The sequence below is a fragment of the Lontra canadensis genome, unplaced genomic scaffold (assembly GCF_010015895.1).
Source record: "Lontra canadensis isolate GAN:19392208 unplaced genomic scaffold, GSC_riverotter_1.0 scaffold87, whole genome shotgun sequence".
Lineage (NCBI taxonomy): Eukaryota > Metazoa > Chordata > Mammalia > Carnivora > Mustelidae > Lontra > Lontra canadensis.
This window is the reverse complement of record NW_022631081.1, coordinates 1002102-1012592: the sequence shown is the minus strand read 5'-3', so window position 1 is coordinate 1012592 and position 10491 is coordinate 1002102. Positions and strand designations below refer to the sequence as shown.

Genomic DNA, 10491 nt, shown 5'->3' with positions numbered 1-10491 from the left:
TTCCTTCCTTCCTTCCTTCCTTCCTTTACTTTCTCTTCCCTCCCTTCTTCCCTCCTTCCCGCTCTCTCTTCCTCCCTCCCTCCCTTCCTTCCTGCCTTCCTTCCTTCCCTTTCCTCCTCCCTCCTTCCTTTCCTCTATTCCTCCCTCCCTCCCTTCCTTCCTGTCTTTCTTTCTTTCACCCATTCAACAAATAGCTGTGAGTAAAGAGGAAATAAGAAACAACCCCTGACTCCAAGGACCTCACTGTCCAGTGAGGAAGGGAGATGAGTCAGCAGACACATTTGTGATCTTTCCCAGTTCTTAGATATATTTACCAGTGAGGCCCCAGCTTGATGACTGTGGATGAAGAGTTCCAGAGCAACATCGTGGCAATTGGAAGGGTTGAGAAAGCAACTATGGAGGTCAGAGCAAGAGTGTGAAATGTTACTGGTGGTGATTGCTCTACCCGAAGTATGGACGGGACTAGCCCTGTGTTATGACATGCTTACCACGCCAGCCACAGATGTTTAGATTAAACATGAACTGTCAATCTCTTGCCCCAGTAGGACAAGCCATATTCCTCAGGAATCTGAGCAGGGAAACATGAGGAAGTTGAGTGTTAGGGGCTGTATGTGGACTGCCATGGCCTAGAGCAGTACTGTCCAATAGATCTTTCTACCAAGACAAAAATGTTCTCTCCCCAACATGGCAGCCACTAGCCACACATGACTACTGAGAACCTGAAATGTGCTAGTGGGACTGAGGAATTCTAATTCCAATGTAATTTCATTTTAATGAATTCACATTTAAAACCAAATAGCCACATGTGGCTAGCGCCCACCATATCGGGTGATGCACATGTAGAGTTTGAGCTAGAGAAGCCATGACAGCCCATGTGTAAGGAGAGGTGGTGAGGGAGATCACTGGTTAGTGACTAGAATGAGGCTGGTGAGAGAGAGAGAAAAAGAGAGGGGTGGGTGGGGAGAGCCAGGAGCAACCAATGCAGGGAGAAGCAGATGCCATGGAAGAGAGAAATGAAGGAAAGGAGCCCATCCCTGGAACATCCTTGGTTCAATATTTGAGGTACCATCTTAGTCTTGATCTATCCTGAATGATGCTTCACTCTGTAAAGCCAAAAGAAAGACTGGTTCCTCTCTTGGAAGCCAGCACCGATCTGAGAATCTGAGACTCAGCTAAGATTCAACAAATCATTGCCATCATCTTCATCACTACCCCACCCCATCTCAATCATCTGAGTTAAGTGACTTGTCTAAAATCACACTGTTAGGTTGGAACCAGTATTTGTCACTCCAGAGTCTGGACTCTTTATTGCACTATAATGCCTTCCTGGGCTCCTAGTCCTAAGTTAGTGCTCCATTTTGGAATCCCAACTCACTCATTTATGATGCAAAACCTTTGCACATACCTACCCCCCAACTGAGATTGGGTGATAAACAAGGAAACCATCACCCACTGGCTCATACCCACCCCTGTGCCCTGTAAGACTGGTCCCAAGCTCCAGGCTCTACACTCCAGGCTCTAACTTCCAGCCCTTGGGTCATCCTTGCTGCCCAGCCAAGGCTGACCCTGAGCACATCTTCTATGCCTTAGGTAACCCTTCCCCAGCTCTCTACACCCCACACTGCCACTGGGTTTCTCAATGATCCACTCTCTATGGTCCACGGTGAGAGCAGAGAAGCATAGGGGGGCACCTGGCCTGGGACCTGCACCTCCCTGAGCCTCCATGCTTTATTCTTGCTTGCCTGACTTGAGCCATCTGCTTGGATGGCACTATTCCCAGGTGTGAGCTGGTCCGCCAGTGCCTCAAAGATTCAAGTGCCAAGTCAGCATGGGAGGGAGCTCTGGCTGGATTTCAGTTTCTGCTAACGCTTCTCTTATGCAGTCATTCTGCCACGGCCTCACATCGTAAATACCCGATTTGGGTAATGGACGCCGTTGGTTTCATGGAGACAGATGTCTTAAGGCTCTCCGTGGGTCTCTGAACATACACTGTAGGAAAGCAGGGATCCCACTGTTCGTAAAAGACGGATAAAGTCCCTTAAAGGAAGTCAGAAAATAGGAGTCAGATGTTCGAGTCCTGGGCTAGACCTTGAGTGAGTAAGTTCTTTCTTGCCTTTGGGTCTCTTTCCTCAATAAAATGAAATTACCAGGGAATGAATTGAGGCAGGTTGAGAGCCTGATGCTAAGACCTGCTGAATATGACAGACCCCAGGAAGGTACCTTGCTAGCTTTTTCTACAGAGCATGTCAATACCAGGACCCCCTTCATTACATCATCCCTGGGAAATTAGCCGAGCACAGACGATGGGAGGCCCACCGATGGCTCGGGGCGACCAAGCTGCTCATCTGGAGTCATGCATCTCACAGAAAACAACTCTAAGCATGGATTTTTATTTCCTTTGCTATTTTCTGCAGCTGCCAGGGACCTGAGAGAAGGCAGAGTCTAAAACCCCAGTATCATGCCCAGAAAGTTTCTATTTTGAAATGAGCTAAGCCACAGGGTAAACAATTGCAGCCAACATGCCCTTTGGAAAGAGACATGGCTCCGGCAGGGACCCACTGAGTGGTGCCCGCCTTGTGGCTGTGTGTTTGCACAAAAGTTGCTTCTATTCTTCACCAAGTGTCTCTCCTTCCTCATCCTATTCCTCTTTCTTGTCTTCCTTTCTGTAGAATTCATCTGTCATTTCACATCTATGAGCTCACTGATTTTCCTCAGAGCAATTCCTCAAGGTAGGACGCTCTTGCCATTTCCCAGTTTTCAGGTGAGGAGCCAAGGCTCGGAGAGGCTGCCCAAGACCACACAGGTGTAGAAGAAAGATTCAGGAATGGGATTCAGATCTTTGGATGGATGCTACCTCCCCACAACTGGTAGTGTATTCAACAATCGGGTAGAGCCTTACACTGGGTGAGATACATAAGAGACATATGGATGAGGAAGCTTCGGCTGAGGGTTTTGGTGGAGATGTGCGAAGTGGTAACTCATGCATTGTGAGTACATGAGCTAACTATAATAGAGGGATAAAATGTGATGGGGGGGCAGAGAATGACTCATAACTGGCACAGAGAAGAGAGAGGCAAGGGAAGTTCTTACAGAAAAAGACAATTAGGGACTGGGTTTTGCAAGATGAATAGAAGTTCACCAGGTAACTATTGATAGCAATAATGTTAACTTTATTGAGTGCTTACTCTGGGCTACACATATCTATCCACTTTGACTATCTGTAACCATCTTGCAAGGGAGACAGGACCCAGATCTTACATATGAGGCCCAAAAGGGTTCAGAGCACTGAAGGACATAGCTCAAGGTCATGCCGCTCAAATCAGCCAGCTGGGCATTTCATCTTCAGGTATATGACTCTTAGAATGACTGTCCAGTCATTCTGGTCCTGACTGAAGGGCCAGAAGGATGCTTCACCTAGGAACCATCAGAGACAGTATGGAGGGTTGAGAGGAACAGTTTCTCCTCTTGGCGAGCTGACTTGAGACACCTGGCATTTGCTCCTGGGTGGGAAAGCACCTCCTTTCCCGGAGTCCAGTCAAACTGTCCTAATTTCTGGGCTAGTGTCTGCTCTCCATTTGTCCATGGCTATGTGATACCTCATACCCTAGCCTCTAGAACAAACTGGGCTTTGGAATTAAATAGTCCTGGGTTTAAATCACAACTGCATCATTCATTACTTATAACGCCTTAGCAATTGCCAATGCCGTTAAAAGACTCGGTTTCCTCATTTGTATTATCTACTTAGGGACATCACCTGATGTGGTGGTGAGGATGGGTGAGGTGGGCGAGGATAACAGGAGTGAATATATAAAATAAGCACAAGGACAGCCCTCTGGCACAGGGTGGACCCATGCTAAATGGCTATATTTTGCCATTCTTTCATAACAAGCCCAGGAAGACACGCACGGGAGTGCTTGGGGTCTTGAGCCTTCCACAGCAGCACCCGCCTCCCTGAAGCTTGACCTTCTGATGCAGAAAGTATAAAGCCTCTTAACTTCCATGTCTCATCCCCGCCCTGTGAAGACAGCTTTGCATATGTGGTCGTAGTTACCGTGATCCAAGTTACACAATGGGAAAACTGAGGCTCATGGCTAGGAGGTCATTGCATTTAGGTTCTTGAACTTAGGAGCTTACAGAAACCAATTTCCCACACTTTAAGTTCTCCATTAATGGTTGAGTGGCCTGGGAACAGGAGAAATTACAAACAGCCAGAATTGTCAAAGTTAGCCAACAAACCACCCATTCTGCTCACTCTCCTTGGCTGGGAAGAATACTCTTTTCCTTTTGTCTTTTTCTCTTTCTCTCCTTCTTTCAGAGATATTAGGGGCTTGGGAAAATCCTAATTGACTTGTGTCTCTGTCCCACCAGGTTTTGGAGTTTGGAAAGCCAGTGTTCAGACCCACCCAGCCTGACCACACACCGATGGTGAAGGCATCTCGTACACACATTTCATTGAGAAATACAGCAGGACCCACCTTGGAAGGCGCTGTGCCCAGCACTCAAGCTGCCATGCTCAGTGTCAGACTATCTGGATTCAAATCTTACCTCTGCTACTTCCTAGCTGTCAACCTTGAGCTTCCTGAACTAACCGTCTCTCTAAGCCTTGGTTTCCTTATGTATGAAATGGAGAGGGATTGTGGAGATTAAATAAGATAACCTACACAAATGTCTGACGTGTATTCAGTAACCATTAGATATGACAAAGATGAACGAACCACCCACACATATATTGTAACCTGTTCGACTTTATGACTCACTTTGATTCAACCAGTTTTATTTGAGTGCTTACTATATGCCAGGAACAGTGGTGGGCAGAGGGTACACATCCAACATGCCTCTGACAAGTATGTATGGGCCCCTGTCTATGTATCAGCAAAATCTGCCCACGAGCTTGGGGAATGCAGAATATAAGAGGCAACCGTGAGGTGCGGAGTTAGAAAATTGATGCCAGATTGCAACACTTCTTGGCTTTGTGACTCCCAACACACTGCTGGACCTCTCTGTGCCTCCACTTTCCCATTCTATAAAATGGGGGTAATAATAATTGGATCTATTGGGGCCATCGTGAGTGCTCTCTGAAAGAATCTATACAAACCACTTATCACGGGACTTGGAACAAAATCGACACTCGACAAATGCTGTTCGCATTGTGGAAACACGGTCCCAGCCGTGTTGTAGGAAATTACTTCAGGAGGGTCCATGAGAATCAGCCCATTGCTCTGGAACACCCTCACTCCCACCCCTTCACCAACACCCAAAGGCTGCTGGTGAAGAACTACAGTAACCAGAGGATTATGCAAATATGCAAATTCAATGAGGCAGCCTTTACCCTGCGCTGCTGTTGGTACTCAGCAGCTGGGACTGGCTGTCTTCAGAGAGGATTCCTTTGGTGTCATCACAACCTCTAGTGGACAACAGCGAGCACAGCGAACACGGCGTTTCATGGGCCTTTGTTTCAGCCTTCCTCTGCTGAGCCCAGGAAGTCCAGAGCAGAGCAGGGAGGATGGGCAGGTTTGATGATTTCTTTCACGTGTCAGGCTGGGTACCCACCAGCCCGTCCTTTCCACTCACTCCTATTTCCCTCTCTCTAATTCCACTGGCGCATCATGGGCTCCAAAAGTGAAGCCTGCTTTCACTACTGTCATTACTCCACTGTAGGAATCCTGCCCCCTCACCCCACCCCCTGCAACCCACCCCTGGCGGCTGGTCTCTGCCACATCCCTGCAGGGTCAGCTCAAATGCTACCTGCTCAGGGAAGCCTTCCCTGACTAGCTCTGGCAAGAATGGACCACACCCCCCGGAAGACCCCTACAGCACTCTGATAATCCCCTCCTGAAGCACAGATCACAGGGCATGGATGCTAGTGGTTTTCTTCTGATCTCTGTTGCTAGGTTGTCATCGCTAGGGCAAGGACCTCATCATATGACCCTATGTCTCCTGCACTCTACGTGGGGTTGCTGCCTGCATAGAAAGTACTCAGTAAATGTCAGATGAATGAATGAGTTAATGTCTCTTCCAGAAGATTCTCTCCTTCTATCTCCTTTCCAACCATTACACTGCCAACTGCATCTCTGGTACCATGGACTCTACTTGCTGATGGTAATAGTGAGGTGCAAATATTTACAGTATCAGACTTTGGGAAGAAAGGGCACCTGCAACAGGTGAAAAAAAATTCTCACCTGCCACAGGTAGCATATAGTTACCTGGGGCTACTCATATCCCAACTCCAACTCCTCCTACATTGGCCTAAATTAGCCAGTTATTTATGCCAACATCTGCTTCACACCAGCTTCAAGGACTCACTCTCTTGGTGCCTACTAATAGGGGCAACTTGCCTTTTTGGAACACAGAGAAGAAAACAGAGGAACATTACTTGAACATCTACTATGTGCCAGCTGTTTTACAAGGAAGTGTTATGCAATCATTGCTACCATCCTTCCAGACGGAGACAATTCTGTACCCCTGCCCCCATTCTGCAGATGGTAAAATGGAAGCTCAGAGAAGAGAGTTCTGCTGAAGGTCACACATTCATAACCAGGGGAGCTGGACCTGGACCCCGGTTTTCAAAGCCGCAGTATTTCTTTTCCAGAACGCTATAAATCTAATACCAGTGCCCAGCTCAAATTCCCCAGAACAACAGCCTTGCCCTGGCCTCTTTGGCGTTTTGCAGTTCGGCTCCATGAAGGAAACCACAGCCTGGTAGGAAAAAGGGCAGCCGGACTCTGCATTCTGAAACTGCCTTTCGTGGAGCATTCTCCTTGCCTTCTTATCACCTTTCTTTACTCTTTTTCACAGCATGTCCAGTGTCGTCAATAATTTCCCTCTGAGAAATAGAAATCAATTGTAGGAAGCAGAAAAGGGCATGGGTAGAGATGGAAGTGATGCCATCTTTAGACCTCTACTCTGCCGACCTTTGGCATTGCCCACACTTGCTGGTTGCAAAGGTCAGAATTGGCCCCTTCTGCCCTAAGCCACCAGCTACAGCTTTGAGCGCCCCTAGTGGAGGTCTGCAGCATGCCCCGCGGACCAAACAGGAGGACGGGTAAATTGAGCCCTTTTGAATAGCCTTTTGAATAGCAGGAGTATACTTGTGAGCAAAACCACAAAACAAGCCACTCTAATCAGGAAACATCCTCTTGCCTTGGAAGAGGGAGGAAGGAATATAACATTATTTTCCTAATGTCTAACTAAGCCTTGTGAACACAAGAAGAATCCTTCAAGCTTAGATAAGGTGGCCCCTGGCAGGAGCAGCCAGAACTCCATGGAAAAGAAAGGCAATCCATAATGAAAATAGTTGTTAAGTGAATTTAACAACAACGCACATTAGAGACTAGAGGAGGCAGCAAATCTGAGTCTTATTGAGCAATATTGAATTTCCTTTATTAATTCGAGAGAAAAAGAAAAGAAATGACACTCAGGCTCTGCAGTCTTAGCACGTAGCTACAATTATTCCCCATGTGCATATCTTAGACAATAAGAAGCCTCTTCAAAAACAAGTTATACTTTATACTTATTCATGCCTTACAGCAAAATGGCCCAGAGAATCATGTGACCTGCATAAGAATGTAGCAACAAGTCCCTTTCAAGTATTTACAAATCGCAGGCAAGCAGGACTAGCTTGCAACACTGTATTAGATGTACCTCTCTCCTGACATTAGTGGAAGTTGGGCTCCAGGTTAAAAATAGAATTTATTGTGAAAGGTCAATTGTTTCCAAATGCACCATGAGAATTGGCAGTGCTTGTTGGCTATTCTCACTCCTTCCTTACCACTCAGAGAGTCTTGAAGTCAGAAGCACACGGTTATTAATGAGCCTTCTGAAGGAGTACATCAGTTGCCTTTAATTTGGCAGTGACCTGAAGTTAATTAAAAATATATGTTGCTAGTTGTAGTGTCGAACAGTTGGGAAAATAATATGAAATGTCTTAAAAATTAACACACACATATTTTGTGTTTGAAGCCAGTGAAGGAAGCAGGATATGAAATCCTTGTCTTGGATGACGATTCAGTATGTGCCATTAAGACATTTTTCCTGGAGGGCAGTGTATTGGAGAGTGGGGTCCTCAAAGGTAGAATCACTTTAAAAAAGCCAGCAAGATGCTGAGTAACTTTGGGTTCTTTCTGTGTGTTTGTCACAACATAGATTCAAAGGATGAGGGAGGGAGATGTGGACTCTGTTCAAGGCCACCAAGCCATTGTTGGAAAGACAGCTAATTAAGAAAGGGCATGCTGTGGTGGAAAGGATTTATGTAAACCAGTTCTCTTCCCCCATCTTTCCCAGAGAAATTGTCCAGACCTGGTGTAAATTGTGAATATTATTGCTTCATAAAAGGGGGGGGGGTTCTTTAATGATATGCTTTATTAAACAAAAGGTGATGAATTATTTCCTTTGCTTTGCACTCCGGGGCTCCACAGTTAAAGAGAAGGGGGTGGGGGATAAAATGCCTGATTTATGCTGAGGAGGGCACTCCAGGCCATGGGGAAGAGTTGGAGGGAAAGGGACCCAGAGCTGGGGCCCACGGAGCTAAGAGCTGTCCGCGGCCTTTGGTGCTGAAGCAGGTGTGAGCGCCAGGGGTCCAGAACTCCCTAGGGAGAAAGGATACCGCCTGTGCTCCAGCTCCAGGTAAAGACGGTCCAAACAGACATCGAGGCTCCAGATGGGGAGGGTGTGCGCCCTCCGACTGTCTTCAGACTGGGCAGACCCTGCAGCTGCCTGCTTATTTACCACGTGAGGAGAGCGTTTCTGGTAGCGGGAGTTGGACCTTTCAGAGAAGGCTAGGTTGAGTGGTTACCAATGCTGTCCTCCACTTTGGGGTCTCCTAATGACTGATTAAATCCTCAAAGCTCTTGGGTTTAGCTCTGGATTAATGACGCGCCCAACCCCCAACACACAACTTTTCCTGGGGGACCTCAGCGGGGTGGAGAAGAGGGTGTGGCTCCGGGTCTGGGAAGGAGGAGCAACTACCCTTCGCTAAACTTGGACCCCCTTTCCAAACCGGCAAGCACGTGGTGGGTGAAATTAGCACCCCTACCTCCCCAATTCACAATAGTGCTGAGACACTAGGCTGTCCGGGGCGCGTGGGAGGAAAAGTGTCCGCTCGGGTTCCCGGCGGTGACCTGACATCTTCTCTCCCTCCCCCGCCAAGTTCTGAGAACCCTAAGGCCCCCCGACTGGCCTCCAAACTAAAGCCACACCCAAGTCCGGCATCCAGACACCTGGTTGGGATCAGTCCAGGGACCTGGTCCTACAGGACAGCCTGAACCAAAAGGAGGCAAGGGGTCCTAGAGTGGGAGGGCGCGGCACTACGAAGCCCCCAGACGCACAGTTCAAGTCTAGTCCTCAGTTAAAGGGCGGGTCAGCTGCCCTCCTTCTCGTCCTCTCCCTGAAAGGGTGAGAATTATCTGGCACCCAGCCCCGGGTGCGGTTGCAGAGAGCTCCAGGTATCTGAGATTTGGAGGCGACCCACTGCAAGGAGATTCTCTGGGGCTGCAAAGGGGAGTCAGCCCCACAGCCGGGCACACTGAAAGGGAGCCCGCAGCCGAAGCAAGGAAGCGCCGGAGTCCTTCAGACACATCCCCGCCTCCACACTCCCATCAGCCCGGGCCGAGGGGACGCGGTTCCCAGCCCCGAATTTGGGCGACCGCCCCCGCTTTCCAACCCGGCCGGCGGTGCTCGAGAAGCCCAGGTCGGCCGCGACCCCTTGCTGCCCCGCACTCGCCGCAACTTTGCCCCTTCCTCCGCCCCGCCCCTCCAGGCGCTTACCTCCTGCCAGAGCTGCCGCGGGGCTCCCCAGGAGCAGGGCGAGAAGCAGCGAGGTCCCGCCGAGTCCCGCCGCGGGCGGCCGGGCCGCGGGCATCGTGGCTGCGGGGGGCTTGGGGCCGCGGGCTGCGGGCAGGCGGACGGCGCGGGAGCGGGGAAGCTGGGAGGCGGCGAGCGCGCAGGGCAGGCGGGGCGAGGGAGGGTGCCGGGGGCCGGGGCAGCCGCCGGAGCCCCCCGGGCGGACGCGCGCTCAGCCCCGCGATCGCTCTGGCCGAGCTGCGCCGGGCGCGGGCGGGCGAGTGAGGAGGAGCCGGCGAGCGAGCGAGAGAGCGAGCTAGCTGGGAGCGAGCGGGAGGAGGGAGGGGGCTGGGGCCGAGTCTGTGCCGAGCAAGTGCGACGAGGGAGGGAGGGGGCGGGAGGGCCGCAGGGAGAGGGGCCGCCGCGCCCCAGGGCCAACCTCCTTCTCCAGCCGCGGCCCGTGTGCCCCTCGAAGTTTAACGCCAATTCCCCTGGCGTCCTGTGGGCCGAGCGTTTCCTCCCGGCGGATGCTCACAGCAGTCCGGTGCTGGCCAGGCGAGGCCGTAGAGCTTCCTGACCATTTTCCAGACGGGGAGGTGGAGGCCTCAAAACCCAGCGCAGCTTTCAGTCTTCGAGCAGTCTAGAGCTTTCCATCGCTCGGCCTCCAGGAGAGATCCCAGTCCCAGTTCTCTCAGTTGTATGGCAGCCCTCCCA

The 10491-nt window shown here is 50.2% G+C and overlaps 1 protein-coding gene across 4 annotated transcripts in view; it reads right to left on the bottom strand.

Annotated features, from left to right (window-relative positions):
* The window catches only part of SEZ6L (seizure related 6 homolog like), a 180477-nt gene extending 170409 nt beyond the window's left edge, over window positions 1-10068 (bottom strand). For all 4 annotated transcript variants that reach the window (XM_032883268.1, XM_032883269.1, XM_032883270.1 and 1 more), the window contains exon 1: window positions 9763-10068. In XM_032883268.1, the coding sequence (XP_032739159.1) occupies window positions 9763-9856 (94 nt within the window). In that variant the 5' untranslated portion in view covers window positions 9857-10068. The remainder of the gene's footprint in view (window positions 1-9762) is intronic.
* Window positions 10069-10491: the final 423 nt, after the last annotated feature.